Source organism: Gallus gallus, chromosome 2 (assembly GCF_016699485.2).
Source record: "Gallus gallus isolate bGalGal1 chromosome 2, bGalGal1.mat.broiler.GRCg7b, whole genome shotgun sequence".
In the NCBI taxonomy this organism is placed as follows: Eukaryota; Metazoa; Chordata; class Aves; order Galliformes; family Phasianidae; genus Gallus; species Gallus gallus.
In genome coordinates, this window is record NC_052533.1 from 13,356,131 (window position 1) to 13,377,120 (window position 20,990).

Sequence of the window (20,990 nt, forward strand, 5' to 3'; positions counted from 1 at the left end):
AAAAGGAAGCATTGTTATGACAAGTAGTTCGGCAATCAGCACAGCACAATACACTTAATACACATTTAGGCTTAAAATAGTGTATTGTCATATGAATATGAACAACCATAGAACAAATTTGTTTGTCTTTAGAATTCTAGCAGTGCAGTACCAAGTAAACAGTCAACTTCAGAATTTGTCAGATTTTTACAGGTTTTTTTTTTTTTAACTAATTATGTTTGTTTGCAAGTACAATCATTTAAATGCCTAGTTGGTTTAAATGGAACAGATTGTAGCTATAAATTAGCATGCAAAAAATTTGCATCTCTATTCCAAAGTAGTTTTCCACTACTGTTTTAATAACAATTAAATATCATCCCAAAATTTGTGTAAGAAACACTTTCACCAAAAAAAATCCAATTACAGCTAATACAGAGAAAGGTACAGGAAATGCCTGTTAGTTTTCCAAAATAAAATAATCAAAATTTTAAAGCTGTGCCTACAACTGAGAAGTTGTGTCATCTGCTTATCTCATTGCAGTCCGGTAGCAGTCCATTCAGCTAATATGAATTGCTGGGAACTGTGTTTTTTTCTTTTGGTTGATTTGTACTTCAGAGTACTAGTTGATATTCCAAAATGGTTATTAATGTTGATATTTATCTGACATGATATGTTTCTCTTGAAAAATGTTTATGTGATCTTGCAGGGTTGGATAATATTCATAGAAGTGCTGGGATATTTGTTGAATGGGTCTATTGGGCAGGTCTGTGTAATGTAATATTAAAGAATAAACAGTATTTTGCAATCAAGTATCTGAGAGAGAGAACATAGAATATCTAGTGGCTTTCAGCTGGTGATTTGTAGACTCCTCAGCTTCAGTGAATTAGTGGTATGGCAAACATGAAAGATGAGTAAGAAGAGCAAATTTATATTCTACAGTATTCTGTTTATAAAAATTTCTAAAGAATTGCACATTTCCATTAGCTGTAGAAAAGTCCCTGAGGTCTACCAATAATAGTGCTAGTAGTAGTAGCAGTAGTAATAATAATAATAATAAGTAAACGTGCTAAAGTTAAAAATGATTCTTCCTTCCAGCTCTGTCATGGCCTTTTCCAAATCTTTTTGAGTATTATATATATATATATATATAAATATATATATAGCTCTTACAGGTTCCGAACAACTACAGGAATCAGTACAGAGTATGTGCCTGTGATCCTAATTGCTGCCTTGTGCTGTCTGTTGGAAAACTGGGAAATGATGCAGCCCTGCTTATAATGTGATGAAATAAAATGTTAGGGCTCCTGGGAGATCACAGCTTCACCAGCCATGCAGTGTAGTTGTTGGACATGGCTTTAAGCTATGTCAAAATGGCTTCACAATTCTAACTCTCATGTTTAACATATTTCCTTTCTTTCTCTCTAAACTGCCACGGGAGTTTTCCATTCCTGATTGTATTGTGTCTTTTGATCATTTTTATTTCAGACTTTCTGAAACATGTGTGCCCTGTTAAATTTAACCTCAGGTATACTTTAGGATTCTCTGAGTCTTGGTCTTAGATTAGAAATGGAGAAGAAACACATTACCTGCTCTTAAAATATTTTCCTTGTTCCACTGGGTGGAATCTCTCCACCTGAGCCTCCCAGGCTGCTCCATCTCAACCAATATTACTGCTCTGGAAGAATAAAAGCTATGATGCATGATGTGTTTTAAACTACGCCAGGAAATGAAGTAGTGCAGCAGAATCATTATGGTATTTGCAGCAGAAGAAAAAGTCTATTAAGGCTTCTATTGAGGGTCAACAGTCCTTAATGACTTTCATATTTTTATGGGAATATTGCTAAGAATTTACTGACAGGGCATGCTACACAGCTGTTGTTTCTTCTTGCAGACATTTCTAAAGCTCCCCTCAACTGATTTAGATGCTGAAACAAAAGGATTTAATTGACTTAATGGGGTTCAATTAACATCTTCCCCATAATCTATATGTTATTCATAGTGCACACAAAGCATGAATCGAGTTATACAGAATGTTCTGCAAAGATGAATTCCTTGTCTTTTAGAGTGTATGTACACATGGTCATTCCAAGAAAACTCCAAATTAGTGAATACTGATCTTGAAAAAGAATGGGAATGTCTTGCTGTTGTGCATATATCCTGCTTGAAAATAACTTATAAAATAAACCAAAAAAACCTGCCTTTGTTGTTCTTATCCCATGTTGTTTCTTAATTTGTGCCTTCAGTGGAGGAAGACACAGAGGAAAGTTCAAGATCTGGTAGAGAATCTGTTTCCACAGCAAGTGACCAGCCATCCCACTCGCTGGAGAGACAGATGAATGGAAGCCAAGATAAAGGCGACAGAAAAAAGGCTGGAAAGGAAAAGAAAAAGGATCGAGATAAAGAGAAGGATAAAATTAAGGCCAAGAAAGGAATGCTGAAAGGTTTAGGAGACATGTTCAGGTAGGTGCTTTGCAATCAAATATGAAAATAATGAACCTTCATCTTTTATCTGTCTGTTTCTGTGTTTATAAGTAGTGTCATGAAAAAGAAGCAGCTCAGAGTGGAAGAGAAGCTGCTGGGTAGCAGGCTGAAAGGGCTGCAAAAACAAAGCAGGTTTTAAGCATTCACGCTGCCTGATCTTGTAAAGAGTCTTTGGTGATGTCTAAGTAATGCACATATCTCTTGTCAGATCAAATGTTTTTCTTTTCTTTTCTTTTCCTTCCTTTTCTTTCTGTCTTTTTTTTTTTTTCTTAAACTGTGCTGTTCTAAATCTTGTACACAATACCCAATGCTTTCGTGCTACTAAATGAGTGGGTTTTTTTTTTACTTTGCTATTAAGACTATTTTGTATCATGGAGGTAAGATGGGAAAGAGATGAATCTTTTGATGAAGTTTGAGATTGAAAAACAGCAGGCTCATCTTGAGGAAATCGGGATCTAAATAAGACTGTGTGCTCTGAGAACCCACAGTCTGGAGAAAGGTCAGTGAAAGACCTGCTTTTTTACCAAGTACTGTGCTTTTTAAAGGAGTCTTCTCTCCAGCAGACATAAGTGATCTGAAAGGAGCAGACTACAGAGGGACACCCTGCTGTTCTGGGTAAATGGTGAAACATGACAAACACCTTTGATCACTTCTGGGAAGGGGTGAGAGAGTAAAAAAATCAGTCTTTCTTTTAGCTAGCTAGTGTAAATAAATACATTTCCAAGAAAAAAAAAAGATTATATTGAGGCAGTGTTTGTTTTCTTTTATATATGCAGTGATTCATTATTTAATTTGACGTGAGATACCAGTATTATTTTAAAGATTTATTAACAGTGATTCCTCTCACAAAGCATTTAAGCAGAGCTTCCATTACCTTAAAGCTTGTTATCATCTTTATCCTGCAGTTGAACTTTCGTTGTTACTGCTAGGGTCTTTGAGAGTTGTTCTGACTGCGAATGGCAGCACATAATTAGTTAACTTAGGATGGAAAAGTTGGAAAATAATAGAAAATTTATTTGGAAAACAGTCATATCAGGTTGTTAGGCAGCCCATGCAACAGCATACCAGAAGTGTTATAAAAGATGGCTTCACGCGTCAAAAGGAGGAGAATACCTCAGCCTCATCATATGGAAGTCCTACAGGAATACCTTCATTTTCTTGGTGTTTGCCTGACTAAGTCAAAGCCTGGAGTAGGGTTGCACAGCGCTCCTGGGATGGAGGAGAAGGTTAGAGGTATGAAATACCACTGATTCTTTTCTGCACTTGGCCATTTTTCTGTAGATTTGTTTTGGGATAGTTCATCTCTGGTGCAAATGGCTATCACAGTAGGAATGACAGACAAAATGGCAGCAAGTCATCCATGACAAATTTGGCTGTCTGTTGATAGCTTATTGACAACATGAGTGCTGTCTGGTGAGCTGAAGTGCAGCCAGAAAGTATTACACGGCATCTAGAAAGGCAGCTCTTTGGGCTCCTCCTGCTTGATGTTGCTGATGCCCAGTGGACCTGGGAGGGCAGTTGCTTCACCATACAAGCTTTGGTACACAGACAAAGAATGGACCTGGGGAGAGTGCCCTCCAGACAAGGGAGCCTATACTTGTTGGGGAACTGGGCAGTCCAGGACTGATTGACTGCTTTCTGCCCTCTGGCATTAGAGCCTCATGTGTTCCAGAGCGTCTTTGAAAGCTCTAGATGGAAATTAGTGTGAGAGTGGCGATTAATACCAGAAGCAACCTTGCCTGTATGCTCAATATAATACTTCAGAAATCTTTAATCTGAAAACTATAATTTTGCTGATAAGAAGGCCTGATGCTGGCTTCATTTCATAACTGCCAACGTTTCCTTGAGTTGTTTTTCCCTCAATACCATTTCTGAGTGAACTTTATGTTTCAGTCTCCTCTTAATTAACGTGGGAGCAGTGCTATCTGGATGTAGTTCTGACTCCTCTTGGATCTTTAAATTAGCTTGCACCTTGTCAGCCCACCCAGGAGAGGTGCTTCTGGCAAACAGGAAAATGCTGATTGAAGGAATTAAGAATTATGCCTCATTTCCACTCTGTGCTCAGATTTGCTTTGTTGACAGGCTTCTCAATAATGTTTGAGAGAGAGGCTTTATTATGTCTGTAAGATAAACTACTACTTCTGCCCATATCATGCTTTGTTTTTCTGCTTATCTGACATATAGATATCAAGTAATCAGAAGATATGGTGCAATAAAAAATAATGATGACAGTAACATTTGAAATTCAAACCATGATCAAAGCATAATTGGATGTTTTGGTTCTTTGCAACGTTGTGATTTCTTTGTAGTTCTTTTTCTTCTTTTTCTTACTTTCTTTTCAGTGCTCTTATTGTAAAATAATCTTTCTTCATTGAGTTGTAAGGGCAAGAACACTTGTGGGGTGAAATTGCTGTTAACTGACATACCAGTGTCTGTATTTAGCCAAGGGGCTTTTTACTGCCTATGTGCAAACTGACAGCTTCTAAAGTGAAGTCTGTGTAATGTATAAAAGCAAGCTACTTGCCTTCAGTTAAAATCTAAGGATTTGGTACTGGGATCTTCATTAAACTGCTCTATGAGATGGAAATTCCCACAAGGGGACCCAAGCTTACATTTATCCTTCAGCATCCAGTCATCATTTCCAAGATCTCCTGATGATTGAGATAGCAGGTTAAAATCATAAATAAATCTTTTAAGTACTTGCATTGTTTTACGGCTTTCATCAACCAGAGTAGAGAAGCTTGGTGCAACCACGAGCAAAAACTGTAAGATGCAGCACTCTGAGACACCGAGCTTCCCTCACTTCCAAAGGACCTTCACTCACACTGGGCTGTGGACAGTCTGAAATTTCACCCCTCTCTCTGTGAAATAAATCTATCTGAGTATGTGTGCATTTCTTTTTTCACAGTGACATTTCAGAGCAAAAGAGAATATTATATATAAATTTGATATTTGGCTTAATGGTCCCTCTTTCTGCTCACAGATAAATATAGACTGTAAATAAACCCAGAAAAGTGTTGAACGGAAATATTGATCTCTTGGAGGAGATGCTGACACACCAGCCTTGGTGCTGCTTTGAGGTGCTGCAGATCTTATACCAGAACATATCTTTGTTACCCGAGCAGTTACATCATTGCCCTGGCTTTCTTATCTGTGCAGTAGGATTATGTGTTATGTCCTCTGGCTTTAATTGTATACCGTGGAGAGGCTGTGCAGTTCCATCTTCACCACTGCTGACATTTAAGGGGTGTCTGGATGGCCACTGACAGCTTAGCAAATAGTTTTTGGGAAGCTGATAAAAAGTTCTGCTAGTTTTTGTTTCTCTACTAGGAAGGCTTGAATGGATACGTTTTGACATCAGAAGATTACAAAAATCTTTATGCTCCTCAAGGTGCAATCTGAAATATATATATTTACTCACTTCTGAATCTCAGTTTACTTCTGTAGAGATTCTGTTCCTTGATAAAATGAACCTGACAAGAACAATCCATTAATAAAAAGGTCCTTGTAGTGGTGCATTAGGCAAGAGGCTTCATGGTTTCAAACAGTGCACCTATAGTTAGTGCTGGTATGGATACATTAATTTGATAGGCGATTCTCTGTTGTGCGATTCTTTGACATTCTTCTTCTGAGAGGGAAAATTGTGTGTGCCACTTTCTTTTTCCCTCCTCCTCCTGTCAGGTACAGCATATTTTCACTTATGAAAGTGGTGGCCCTCAGGATACAAGACAGGATAAAGTTTTTAGCTGTGTGACTAAGACCAATGAAGTAATAGGTCACAAATGAAAGAAGTTGTAGCTCCACATCTTTAACCAGCTTCCACATGTAATTTGCTCTGTAATAGACCTGAGCCATGATTCTGTACTGCAGTAGCATCACTGTGGTTATGTCACTGTTTTTTGGAATTTATTCTGTTTGCAACGAAGTAGATAGCACGGTCTTACTGGGGAGTTTGTATGGGAGAACTCTCACTGGAGAGTTTTATAAAAAATTATGTCTGGCAAGTGGTCAGTTTCAGGAAAGAAAAGTATAACATAGTTAGAAGAAACTGAACGACTACGATGTTGAGAAAAAAAGAGGAAAGAAAAACAACTTTGGGTTTCCAAAAAGAAGATTAGCCAGTCACATCTTGATGAAAAAATACTGGAGAGACAGTCATGATGACAAACAGATCTGAAACAAATTGACATCTATACAGTCAGATAAAAATGAGTTTGCAAAAACAAAAGGTATGCTTGAGTTTTTTGGTTAGCTACTGAGGACAATGAAAGATGCTGTGGGGAATATACCTTTGTATCTTAACACTGAGTTTAAGCAAGAAAATATTTACATTGGTTTTGGAGGTTGCTTATGAAATGGATGTTAGGTACTTTGAAGCAACTGTGGTTAAGTATGTTATAAGAATTGGATACCTTTTCTGCTGTAGATTAATACCTCAATCCCAGATAAACATAGCTTTTCAGTGGGGAAGGTAAACACTGGGTGTTGAAATTTGTGGAACAAGACACTGTGCTAAAAAGTAAATATACGTGTAGGTGTTCTTAGTACTGGAGACTGTATATTTCAAGATCTGTCCTGTAATGTTGATGGAAATGTAAATCTGTGATATGTGGTGACTAATCTTCAATTCCTCTCTTGATTGTTGCAGCATACAGGTGAGTAAATTGATGCACTGGTTAGCCAATGCAAATGAAATATTCTCAGATTACCATTGAAACCTAATCCTAAAATTACATTTAAAATGAGTACTGGGAGCCTGTTTTTTTGTTTTTGTTTTCCTAGTTCTGTGAGAACAAATAGATAGTTTCCATCCTTGTTTCACTGAAAGCAGATATACTGTTGTCTTTTCTCCGCCTTCTTTTCTACACAGCTACTTCCAAGGTACAATGAACGTGTACCACTTCATAACGCTAATATTTGTAGCTTTGAATTATACCTTTCAATCATGTTAGCCATCTGAGACTTCTGGCTGAACATATGGGAGAATAACCTACAAGGATTACTGTTGCTTTTTACATGACTTCCTTGTGCTGTCTACTCAAGTTTCTCATCATCAATAATGTCTGTGAAAAAATGAAAAGCAAATTGCAAGGGTTTGTTGTGTTTTAACCTGGCAGGTGGCTCAGCTTACTCCCCCTTTCTCAGTGGAATGTAGAACTCATGGGTTGAGATAAAACTATTTACTAAGATTGAGAAAAGGAAAAGGGCAATCCTTATTAATATATATATATATATATATATGACCGTGTATAGTAAGTAATACACAAGCAATTGCTCACCACCCACTGACTGATGCCCAACTAGCCCCCAGTGAACAGAAGAGAGCAAGATAAACTCCCACTCCCTTCAGAACTCCTTCCGCATGTTGTTATGTGATATAGAATACCCCTTTGGCCAATTTAAGTCAACTGTCCTAATTCTGTTCCCTCTCAGCTCCTTGGGCTCTTTGCTGAGAACGGCCTTGGCTCTGTACAATGCTGCTTAGCAGCAGCTATAAACATTGGTGCGTTATCAGCATTGTTTTTCTCCAAGAACCAAAACATGGCATCTTACCAGACACTTTGAAGAAAACAATTCAGCCCTAGCTGGAACTAAAACAGGTTTATAACACTGATTTAGTAATTACCTTATTTTTCTTTTATTTAATAACAGCCTTCAGACTTTTAAGCAGGCTCGTGACAAGAAGGTGTCTGAGTTGTGTAAAATACTATTGAATTATCCTCCAATCAACAGGACTGGAAAATAATTTGAACTCAATAAAATAAAATTTGTATTCTGATTTTCATCATTCAGTAGCTTAAGAAGCAACAATAATGGTATTTTCCTTGGAAGTGTGACTAATAGGACTTCATATTGGTGAATAACACCTTATCACGATACATGAACTTAATTGGGAACAAGTTTCAGAAGTTAGAATTTTTTGGTATTTTAGTGCTCTGCTCATGTCACTATATACCATAAATCTTCAGTCTTAGAACATGAAGTAAGAGGTTATTGCTTAAACACCTGTCTGTCTTATCATTTCAAATTTCAAAGATCATTGCTCGCACACTGAATTGCACCTGGCTTTGCTAGCAGTCATCTGAGAACATTTAGGCAACTTGTGGTACTTATACTAAGAATTTCATCAAAAAAAGTTGAGCTGGGTCGTTGCTCAGGTAAATGGAATCTGGGGCCATTTGTGCTGTTCTTTGCCTGCTATTGCTCTATGTGCCAGCTGGCAAAATCTTCGTTAAATTCACATCTGTTTCCCCTCTTCTACCAGCTAGGAAGTGTGTATGACAAACTACAATCCTAGACTCAAGGTTCTAAGTGTGCTGGCTTTTCAGTTTTGAAAGGAGAAGCGTAGTCCTTGTCCTGGCTGCAAGTTGGGTGCTGTTAATGACGCTTCTGCGTGCTGTGCTGCTCTGGGCTACCTCGTCGTGATCTGTTTTCAAAGTTTCAACCAGCTCCTGGGATGCAGAGTCAGAAGAGCTTTTCAGATGAAATCAGCCATGCAACAAATTGTCATCTTTGATGCAGACCCAGGACTCTTGTAAATGCCTTTCAAAGCATTTTCATATTCTTTACTTCCTTATTTCCAATTAAAAGTAAATAAGGGGTGGAAAGAGATAAGCTTGATTGAAAATAGTTTTTCTTTTTGGAAGGACAAATGATGGTCCTTTATTCCTCTGCACACTTTTTCCTGTTTTATTCTGCTTGGTGTAATCAGACACTTTGAGGAGATTTGTGTTTCACTGCCTTCATCCCCAAACATCCCATGGCACAGGTGTTTATGACTAAAATGTAATTGGGGCAGTGGGCAGTGGAATGGCAAATTCTTATTTCTAATCCAAACAACCTCACATAATCTGTCAGGGATTTGAGGAATGCAGCTTCATTAAGTGGTTAGTAAACTGTGACTTTTACATGAACTACAGAGAGCAGTGGTATGCAATTGTGAGAGAGAGAGATCTGAAATGAGAAATTAACATAATCATATATGGCTTTCTAGTTTGTCATTGTGACTGAAAGCAGTGCTTTGTTGTATGTACTCCTAATGCTGGATTTTTCCATAGTAAGTCTTGAACTTGTATATCTGATGGGGGCATATTGTGTGTTTTTTAATTTGAATAGAATCAGAGCGTTTGTTTCTAGCATCCTGAATTAAGTGTCAGGATGACCTGATACTAGAGACAAGTTCATAGTAGCTGCTAACATATTCTCCCAGTATTCTTCCTTTTCTTGTCAGTGAGTTTAAATAGAGAACCTTTGACATCTACAGCACCGTATCTGACTGCAAAGCAAGTGAGGGAGGCACGCAGTGTGACAGCTGAGCCCTCTAAGATCCTTCCTGGCGTTCTGCAGCATTTTTCTTCCAGGCCTGGAGTATGAATATAGAAAGCAAGTGTCAAGGATGACACCTACTTTATAATCTCTGTAAAGCAAGCCTTTTCGTAGAAGAATTTGTTGACAGTTCAGAGATTCAAAGTCAATTTCAGTTTTAGCTCGTATAGAAATAGAATTTTTTCCTCCACCTGATGTGATAATTGAAGACTACTAACTAGTCAGCATGTTAGTCCCTAACAAAGTACGGTAAATAAATACTGTCTGGAGACGTGAAGGATCTGTTAGATGAAAAGCTCTATTAACAGCATTTGTTTCATTATTTGTTGGAACTGTTCTTTGAAGTTTTTAAATTGCTACCGATAGTACTTTATATCGATAAAGGTTACAGATGATTTGTCTGCAGACTGTTTTTAAAACTGAGTCTTTTTTGAAAATCTTCCTTTAAAACAAGAATAGGAAAGTTGTCGCAGAAGAAAAGTAAAGCAACTTAATGTATTATTGTAGCACGAGATGTCACAGGCTATTATGTGATAGTCACTTGAAGCACATAAGTGGGCAGCCGCAGGAGAGCTTATCCTTCTCTAAAAGATGAAGCTCTCACGTACTGCTGTGTCTCACATCTTGTGAGCAGTGTGGATTCATGGTGCATGGAAATGGTGGTGCCTCCTGCTAGGGTTTCCACGTGTCTTATAGTTGTGCAAAGAAGTAATCACTAGAGACAGTGTTGTAAAACATTTCAGTGAGAATGGCAGGATAGGTGTAAGCCAGTATGATTTATGGAATGAAACATACTGGAATAGAAATAGTCTGTGAGGCCGTGCATTTCCCTGAGTGCAGTAAGAAAACAGTGGGTACCAGGCATTCAGAGGGTTTACTTAGGCTTTTAAGTTGTTTCAGGGAGAAATAAGAGGAACAAAACTTTTGTAGAAAGACAAAGAGAAAAGCTGATATTAGAAACACAATGCCCATGAGATGTGCAAGTAGTATTTCCCTCACTTTCAGTCCTTTTATCAGTTCTTCTGAAGGTGAAAATAGAAAAATGAGGGGAAAAAAAGGAAAGGGGATTGTATTAAGACGAATTGAACAGGCATTGAAATAATGCACTGATGGAGCAGTCTGGGCAGGAAGGGATCTGTCGTTGCTTCAGCCCTGCTCACAGCAGTGCAACATCCACATTTCATCAGCTTACTGAGTCTCACGCCCAGTTGAGCTGCAAATATCTCCAAGGATGGAGATTTGACAGTCTCTCTCAGCAGCCTGTTCCAGTGCTTAACCACTCTCCATGTGAAAAGCATTTGTCCTTGGTTAGAGGAGATAGGAACAAGAGTCACTGAATAATCACTGATACAAAAAATCTGAATCAATTAACATCTACTTCTCATGAAGCACAAATGTGAATCCAAAACAAATTTTTCATACAAAAAGTTTAAATTTTAAAGTATTTTTGTGATGCATGATTACCCTGAGAAACTTATTGGCCCTGCAGTTCCTTCAACATCAAGAATGCAGTAAATCGTGTGGCTAAGCATACGTTTGTAACTGTGAGCCAACCATTGTATCTTGGGTGTTAGTAAAGAATTTATTTGTAAACAGGTTATATTTACCAAGCTTCCATGCATCTTACACTGACTCATCTTGGACTGGCAAGTACTAGGACACCAAGCGTGACAGGCTAATATGATACCTGATAGTGCCTGATATGATCCACTGAACTAGAAAAGATGATTATTTTCTTTGAAACCGAGGAAGAAATTCTACAGAAATCTTCCTTTCTATTATTTCTTTCTATGCTGGAAACTATCACCCGAGTTTCAATTAAAACCATAATTCTGTTGCATTTATGCTGATATTCTTAGCTTTCATCTCAAAGTACAGATATCAAATGAAACCCTGAGCATTTGTAGTCCATTCAGTCACAAATAAGGTGGTTTATATTATGTTTGGAGGAGGAGAAGTTGTTTTTAAATTCTGTTTGTGTTCAGCACTTTCCATAGAGTTTTGTGTAAGAACGTAATAATGCATCCATATCAACTTGAATAATCCCTGGTAAGACCCTGCTTTCAAATAGTTGATCTCCAGTGATGGTCAGTAGTAGTTGCCAAGGGTGGAATGCCAGAATAAGGTAACTGTATGCTGATTCAGCTCAGATCTGCCTTCTGGGCTTTCAGTGTTTAGCAGCTCAAGGATTTTTTGAGACAATGACACAGGTGCCCTTGCATTTGAGTACAAAATAGGGTGTGCATCTTCCATTCTTTGCAACTTATCCTGTTGCCAGTATTTATTATATGGTTACTTATTCCAATTTGCTAAAAATGTCTTGTTTATTATATACAAAATCTTCTTTTGAAGATCATGTAGAACGACTTTGGTATCAAGAAACTTAAATGATGAGAGCGAGAACTTGATTGCAATGCGCTACAATAGATCTGACTCATGATATGTCAGTGTTTTATGGCTTTCAGGTAGGCATGTTTGCAAAGTATACCAGTAAACCTTTCTGATGCGCAATAACATTTCAGTAGTTAATGTAGTGCATATTAACTTTTACTGCTCCTGTGCAGGCTTACAATAAGCAAGAGGATAAGAAAAGGCTGTAGTTGTTTATAAAATAGACCCTGCAGAGATAGATTCATTTTTACAGTGTGTGTTTGGCCTAGCTGATGATGTGACTAGCAGTAAATCTTGAAGTGTTTGCTTTAGCAGACGATAAATTCATAGTCTCTACAAATTCTCTTTTTTTGCTGTCAGTTTTGTAGCTCCTACTCATAAAAGGAAGAATATAGCATGTTTTCATGGAGCTACTTAATGGTCTTAATGATTTGCAATAAATACAATTGCATTCCACTGATATGTCTGTTTTAAAGGATTTAAATTACATGTTGAAAATATGTTAGTAATGCTGTATTGGTAGGAAAATTGTTAGAAACATTTAGTTTAGCAGATGTGTTAACTGTATAGATGCAGCCTTGTTAGTGAGATACAAACAGTGGAGGCTGCTGAAAGAGACTGATAAGTCATTAAAGCTTCGAGGAAGAACTGTTTCTCACTCTAAAAATGGGATAGTACCTAGTCCATGATAGAGCCTTCGGGTGCTTTGATGCCCTGTGGTGTTTCCTGCAGTGTAGAAATACAAAATACTTACATGCTAAAAGCATACACTACCCATGGCTTCTAGATGCTGGTATTGAGTTTAGTTTGTGGGGTGACTGTGATTTTTGGATAATTGCAAATATTTGTAGATTTCATTTCTTTCTGTTACATTGGTAGAGGTATTGCACAGTAGGAAAATTAATCAGAAACAAAGTGCATGGGTTAGCTCTACAGAATTCTGCAAAAAAGGATTTAGTAGCAAAAAATGTATCTAGAATCTTATCTGTATCAGCATTTTTGAGTACCACAGTGATGAGTGTCGTACATTTTTATACCAATTGCAAGTGCTTCAAGCATATTCAACGCCAGGTGTGGCAGCAGTATTTAAAATGCAAACTGAATTGTTATTACATATTTCAACAGCAGCATACCACAAATAAATCTCAAATATTTCACAATATTATTTTAGATGCTATCTTTGTCTTTAACCTGTAGCGCTAAAATCCTGAAACTCAGAACACAAACATGCTTCTACAAGCATCAGTTTCATGTGCAGTGTAACAGACAAAGCATTTCTTTCCTCTGATCTTGCTGAGCAGGTAATGATACCAACAGTACTATCATCGGTAACGACTGGGATCCTGATATCATCTGCAGAACCTGAAATACTTTGCTAATCCTTTTTTTTTAGCCTATAATAAAAAAAAAGTTTTTTTGTTGTTCATTTTTGTATTCCAAAGAAATATGAAAATGGCAGTAATGATTGCTGCATGCCGTGTGCAGCACCGAGCACAAGCGGAGCTGATCTCATCTCAGGAAGAACATCTCACGAGCTGAATATCTTTGATGTCAGGACTGAGTTTATTTTAAATATCATCTGTCTCATTTTCTAAACAAACATATGCCCAGTCACTCATTTCTTATAGCGCCTGAACATGTACAAATGAGAACAAAAACACCAGCGTGTATGGGGCTGGTGCCAGTCTCAGATCTTCTGTGCTAGGAGCTTATTTATGCAAAAGCTGGAGCCAGAAATCAAGCCTCACCACCACACGTTTCTGCAGGTCCTGCTTTGTGCACATTTTCCATCCGAAATAAACCTCTGCTCCCAGACTGGCCTCGAAATATTCAACAATTGAAATTGCAACTGATAGAGTTATTTCAAGCACAGTACCATGAAGATAGCCCCAGTCTGGCTGCTGGCAGCTCTGGGATGCGAGGTGTCTCCGGGAGGCAGCTCTGGGCCAACCCTGTGCCAGCTGCTGTGGGGACTTGCTGCCACACTGCCTCCCCAGCAAGGATCCACTCGTGCCGTGCTGTCTCTGCCCCAGAGAGATTTTGTTCCACCAGTGCTGCTGCCATGCAAAGTCTCTCTTCATTTTTCACCTGGAAGATACGATGTGTATAAACTAAATTTTCATGCTGCGGGGCAGAATAGCAGCGGATAGAATAGGCAGAAGGATTTAAGCCAGCAGTGGCGTGTTAATGCGTGCTCAAAAGAGGCCCGGCTCCAGTGAGCTCCTGTGGCTTAGTCCTCCCTTCCTAACAAACTTCCAAAATAGCATGGCTGTTGTTTTTTGTCCTCTGTTTTTATGACTATTCAGGGGCATTCAATGCAACTTAATTAAGTTATATTCTAGAGCGCTTGCATAAGTGTCCTGCTGGCATTGCTTTTTAATATTTTGTAAGTGATTTTTTCTTTTTCATCTCTGAAGAGCCTTAAAGGACACTGCAGGAAATCCTCATCTGTAGCCTACAGCCACCTGCGCTCAGGTACTGCAGCTCAGTGAGGGGAACTGCCTTTCTCTGCCATAGGTACAGGCATCCTTGGGGAAGAGAATGGCAGCTGCAGGCTCACCTGGGCTTTGGGGATATTGTGCTTAGTCCCACAGATCCTACTGCACTGCCCGTTCTCTGCTGGAAAATGTTTGTGCCTTTCCTATCTCCTATAAAACGTAAATGTGTGAATGAGACTGAAGATAGACATCCTATATTGCTTAATTTACCCTATAGAGGTTATTTTCCGTGAGATTCCTATCAACCACTGTTTTCAGTAATTGACAGAAAAAGTGCTGACTGACATATTAACATTTCTAGATAATGAGATCTGTAGGGAAGTTTTAATCTTTGGAAGGTTCCGGATGAACTGTCAGTAGTTTGATTAACTTTTTGTGTATCTACGTTAACCTTTGCTGATTTTATACAGTGTAATTGCAAGGCTGCACGACTCAGTTGTTGGAATAGTGTTCTGCCATTTCCTGGTCTAGCTATCCAGTGTATTGCATTTGTGTCTTCATTTCTCTGCCTTTTGCATCTGCAGAGTGAACACATCTTTAGCAATTTGCTTTTTGCAGCTGACTTTTACATAACGTATGCCATGCTCATGTATATGCAAGCAAGTGTTCCAGTTGCAAAATGGAGTATTGAAGACTTTTCATATTGCTGAGGGTTTGTTTTTTGTTTGTTTTTGTTTTTTGTTTTTTTCCCTTTTCTGCCAGAAAAGAGTTGAGGCAAATTTCCCTCACAACTTTTCCTTTTTCTGTTGCCTTCTCTTGAATGCCAGTGAAATGGATGGGTTTTTGTGCTTCATTAGCATTTCCTACAAGGTCTGCCTTTAGACCAGTACCCATTTTCTCAATTGTACTTCTGTAGGGTTGGAAAAAATCATGGTAACCAGATGCAGTATTTGTCTCTGGCCTGGCAAAGTGTTAGATTTAACAAAAGAAGCTAATAGAAATGTTCAAATTGACCCTTCTCATCATTTGGACTTCTTGGAGCTCAATCAATCTCTCATTATTATCAGAGTTATTCACGCAGAGGCAGAAGTGCTAGTATTTCTCATAATCAGCCCTTGAGCCAGATGTAATTTGCAATTTTGCAGCATTGTATTTTGAAACAATAATGCATTAAAATGAACAGAGCAGGAATTAGAAGTATAGTTGTCACAAGAAGGCATTGAAGAGTGGCCGTGGTTTAAACACTCTCTCAGCATTCCCAGTGGACACTGGTAATTGGAAATACACAATATAGTATTATTAATACCCAACGTGCTCCACTATTTTTAAAGTATTCTGTGCAGTGTATCAGATACTTTCTTCAGTAATCATAATGCACACTTTGTGTGTGAAATCTAATCTCTTAGCAAGGAACTTTGTGGTCAGTAACTACTCTCATTTTTGAATACATGCACAATACTGGAGTTTTTGTCACAAAAGCAAACTTTAAAATAACCAGTCTGTCAAACTTCCCTTAAAATCCCATGTCTTGCTTCTGCGGGTGCTCCCGCCACTCATGATTGTTAGCACAGTTGTGTCTAAACAGAGGCTGTCTCTTTCATTCTTCATCCCTTTCGGGATGCCACAACCCACAGTTTAACAGGTTTTGGCTCACTACTAAGGAAATTAGTTACTTGTTTTCAGTTTCAGTTCACTGTGTTATTGCTTATTGAGTTTTGTTTCAGACATAAAATGGACAAATCTCTTCTTTGTTTGCTGATTTGCTGATGTTTTTAAAATATTATTATTGTAAAACTATCCCCACTTCCTTTGACCTTCTCGGCCTGTTTTTAAACTACATTTGTTTGAATTCATTGTTTGGTTTCTTTCTTTTTTCCTTCTTATTTCTTGTGACTAATAATATTTATATTAGTTATTAATAATAATTTTATTACACCTGTCAGTGGCTCCTGCTAGCTTTAGGCAACCATGAGAAGCAATGCAAGAATATCTTCTGTTTAGAAATTTGCAAACAGATGGTCTCTCCTAAAAGAAATCTGTTTTTAAAAGTTCCACCATTTTGTGCTGGAAGTAAATATTACAAATGCGTAAGTTGTGAAAAGAGAGAGCCTTGGTGTGAATAATATTCTGCCTGTTGTGTCATGCCTTTCAGGAAATGTTATCAAAACTGTTTATGAAAATAATTGAACGAAACCTCACGACATGTCTCTTGGTTTGGCATTATCCCCATTTTCTATGAAGTTGGGATATTGACTCACAAAGGCAGATTATTCCACAGTGGTTGGAAACAGTCACCAATCCCATATGTTGTTTCCATTGCGGGGACGTTGTTGTCTCAGTGGCTGGTAATGCTGCACAGGAGGTGTTGCGATGTACATGCACTCCTGGCTATTGGTTTTCAGTAGCCTTTGTTTGTTCAGCTCTGCTAGGATCCATACCTGAGCAGCACTGAAACCTGTTTTTGATGTTTGGAAAGTGAAGCAGGGGACGCTGGGAGAAAATATGTGACTATGATACCACAGAAGAGCTTCATGTGCTTTCATAGTACGTGTGCACAGGGTGGCAGCTGCCATTTGGAGTGCTGACCGCTCTGGTTCTCCTGGTTTGTTTCTCTGTTCATGATTGAGTGCATGAGCTTCAATGCAAGATTTACTGCTCTGAAGAAATATTAGTGTCTCTCTCCAGTGGTTTCTCCCCTTCCATGAGTTTTTGTAATACCCTTTCTTGATTCTGGAACCTGAGTTCAGAAGGAACCCTTCTGGCAAGGAGTTTCTGCTGACTGTTGCACCAGGAGGACTGCTCTTTGATCAGGTTTAACATCAGCAAGGAAACCTGTGGAGAATTAAAGGTTCACTTCAACTATGCCCACCAGCTCCTGTATCCAGATTTCTCACTCCCTTACATCAGTGTGTCTGTATCCTTCTGGGACAGTGATGCTGCTGTGCCATTCCAGGATCTTCTGTCCTCCCTCCCAACATGTGTGATTTTATCCACTACTCTGATTAGCTGAGAAGACTGGCTATTTCTAGAAATAAACTGCAAATATGTAAACATTTGCACTTAAAAGGCTATTTTTAAAATAGCACTCGCAGTTTAGCTTCTGGAGTAAGGCTCGTAAACACTCAAGTCATCACTAGTCAGGGAGATTTTTGTTTGTGTGTTATGTTGAACTGTTTATGCTTATTAAATTCTATTTTAGCAACAGAATGTTTATGTGTGTCACAATAATCTTTTGCAATATAAATCTTATGATTTTGCTGACATAGAATAGTGAAAAAGATTACAGAAGTCATTGCAAAATCCTGTGAGTAGTGTTAGGTTGTGTGTGTGTGAATGCAGTGGGGAAAAGAATATGTGTTGAAGACAGAACTGATAGACTAGCTGAAGACACTCACCATTTGTTAATTTTTAATGGTAGTCTTTTTTTCAATTACAGAACATAATGCTGCTGAACTTCTGTCTCAATAATTTTTTGTGTTTTTCTCATTAATCAACTAATGTATGTTTCTTCTATAGCTCTGTATTCTAATGAAATATGTGGATGATTTGGCAGACGGCAGTGATCTCATCAGTAACGCATCAGAGTAAAATCCATTTAGCAGATTTTTTGTACATTATCTTTCATTATATGCATGATGCTGGTATATCTTCTTATAAACTGAAGCTATTTTTGAGAGAAGTTGTAAATGTGGAATTTCTGTTGCTACCATCTATACATCCGCCTTCCCTCATTTCTTCAATCTATGAATCTATTTATTTATGAATAATTGTTTACAAGTGTATTATCCATGTGTATACTTCATATATATCGAAAACATTTTTTATACATGGCATCTTGATGTAGCTTGAGCTTGTTCTTTACATGTTCTGTTGCACCACAAGCAGCTTCCTGCTCTGGGTAGCCTTGCAATGTTCAGTTGCACTGATGCATTGACCCAGAGCCACTCGAGGCACTTCCTCATCGGAGTCTTTCTCCTGAGTGCAGTAGGAGTTGGGTGAGGCCAATTAAGCCAGCTAGGGCCTGATGGAGATGTCCGGGTATGCATTTGGATTTGATTAGATTGTCCACAGAGTTCATGGGATTTCCTATTTTAGGGTCAAGCTTTGGGCATATAGGTCTGTGTTCTCATCTTTTTATTATCAATGGTACAACAGGCTGGTGTCACAGGGCCTGAGGATAGTCCTCTCCTCTAATTTGACTTGACTATTATATTCTAGAGATGATACTTTTTAAAAATGGCCCTCTCTTATTTTTGAATTTCTTCACGTATTATCATTGCTATTGTTGGCTGAATTTGAGGATTAAGTCTGTGGATCTGTGAATATGACTTTGAGCATTTACACTTATCTTGAAACTTTCTCTAACCCTTAATGTAAAAGGAGAATTAAGAAGCTATAAATTAAGTAGAACCCTGGAGTATCTTGGCAATTAGAGTGAACAAGATTTCAGCTGCTCTCTTTCATCAATTTCTCACACTCTTGGATAGACAGGGTATTTTTAATTTATGACCTGTATTTCAATTAGTCATAGAAGGTTTTTCTGGAACTTCTTGCTTATTCAGTTACAGAATAGAATTAAACTATGTTTTAGTTATTATTTTTTACAGCTAATCTTTGTTTAGCTGTGCTGTAAGCAGGGTTTAGGCGAGAGAACTGAATAAATCAGTTAATAAGTGAGATGTCGTTACTATATTTATAATTATTGTGACTAAGACTATTACTTAACCATATGCGTATGTACCCTGAAGGATATATTAAGCCATGTCTATCAAATCATGTATTTATCAATAGATAATTTTAAAAAATTATTTGGAGCTTGAAGTACATTTTCATTTTGATCTTTATTTTCCACCATAAGTAATAATGTTCTGTGCTCTGCTTCCAACAATTCAGACTGGGAGAAGTGGTGGGTGCAGGTGAGCGCTGTGCTGCTGTGGCAGCAGGTGCTCCACATGTTGGTGTAGCTCAAGCTTCAGCATCAGGACTTCTTTTGTCATAGATATGTGAAACAATAGCGTGTGCAGCTTGACTGCTCTTGCTGTGCACGGTGGGGTGGCTTGTGTCTATGCCTTGGTATCCTGTGCGCTGATTTAAGGTAGGGTTTCTATAGCTCACCAGTTTTTTGGCAGAAAATGACGGGAGCTTGAAATTTGGTTCTCAGGATTGTCTGCATATCAGTGTCACAGATGCTCTTTTTTCTGCACTGTTTTGTTTTATTCATTCTGACAGTAGTTCATGTCTTTTTTTTTAAATGCTGTCTTCCTTTTCGCTAATGCATGAAGCATTGTTTCTGCACAAGTCCTGAGCAGTGCAGTCCTCCACTAAAAGAAAAAGTCATTTCAGTTGCATGTGTAAGAACTGCTGCAAGTATCCCAGCATCCAGCCTTACAGCAATGAGAATGAGAGCAACACAGGTTCAGACAAGGACCTGAACATTGCCAGGTGTTCAGGCACGTACTACCCAGCTGTGTGCAGAGAGGCCATGTTCTTGCAGAAGTCTAACGTCTCTCTGACACAGGACAAATGGGTGTGATTACTGTTTTACAATGGAGATATTGTTAGCAACTGCACTCTATGAGTTTCCAGCCTTCAGTTGTTATCATGAAGTGAGCAGTTGCTCCTTGGGAAAGTTGTTACGTGGGTGTGCCAGGACACTCAAGATATATATTATGAAAGAAATAGTACTGGAAGCAGTAAAATTCTGAAGTTTCCCTGGGTCATATATGGGGCGTTCATCCTAATTCCGTCTTCCCTTCCTTTTGAGTACATGAACTATAAGGAAATAACCTTTCCCAATGAAGCAAGAACTGGTTGCAGGGAATGTGTCACTCATGTTAATGTTCGTAGGACAAGTCACAGCATGTGCCACTTGTACCTTTAATAAGGTGAAACTTTCACATAGGTAAGCCAGATCTTTTCCCTGGGCCAGTGCATTCAAACTGAAGTGTTTAAATGCCAAGAGTAAATCTGGGAAGCTGGCCCACGCTTTTCTTTGTTTGATTCACACAGCTACACAAGGGCCATGGCAGAGCAGTAGGGCAGGGGTTCGCTATGGGCTGTAAGGGCGTAGGGTGACTGTAGGATATGCATTTGGTGTGCTTGAAAGGATACTGCATAGATTACTTGCATTTCAGACACCTAAATACCCTTATTTTGGCTTTTAAGTGTCCTGTTTTGTGATATTTATAAATCAAAGTAGAAAACATGAGGAAACTGGAAGAACTAGTGATTTTGAATAGCTTCACACCAGCCTAATCACCAGTGTACACTGAGTGCTGTACAGTTGAGTGCTTAGCAGCTTGCTTTAATTGTGTGCCTTAGCATTGCTGTACGTTGCTCTTCTGTAGTTAAAAACTTGGCTCGGGTATGGATGGT

At 38.4% G+C, this 20,990-nt stretch overlaps 1 protein-coding gene across 33 annotated transcripts in view; it reads left to right on the plus strand.

Annotated features, from left to right (window-relative positions):
• Positions 1 to 20,990, plus strand: part of PARD3 (par-3 family cell polarity regulator) — a 434,005-nt gene that overhangs the window by 289,867 nt on the left and 123,148 nt on the right. For all 33 annotated transcript variants that reach the window (XM_040680350.2, XM_040680546.2, XM_040680478.2 and 30 more), the window contains one exon: positions 2,223 to 2,439. In XM_040680350.2, coding sequence (XP_040536284.1) covers positions 2,223 to 2,439 — 217 coding nt within the window. The remainder of the gene's footprint in view (positions 1 to 2,222; positions 2,440 to 20,990) is intronic.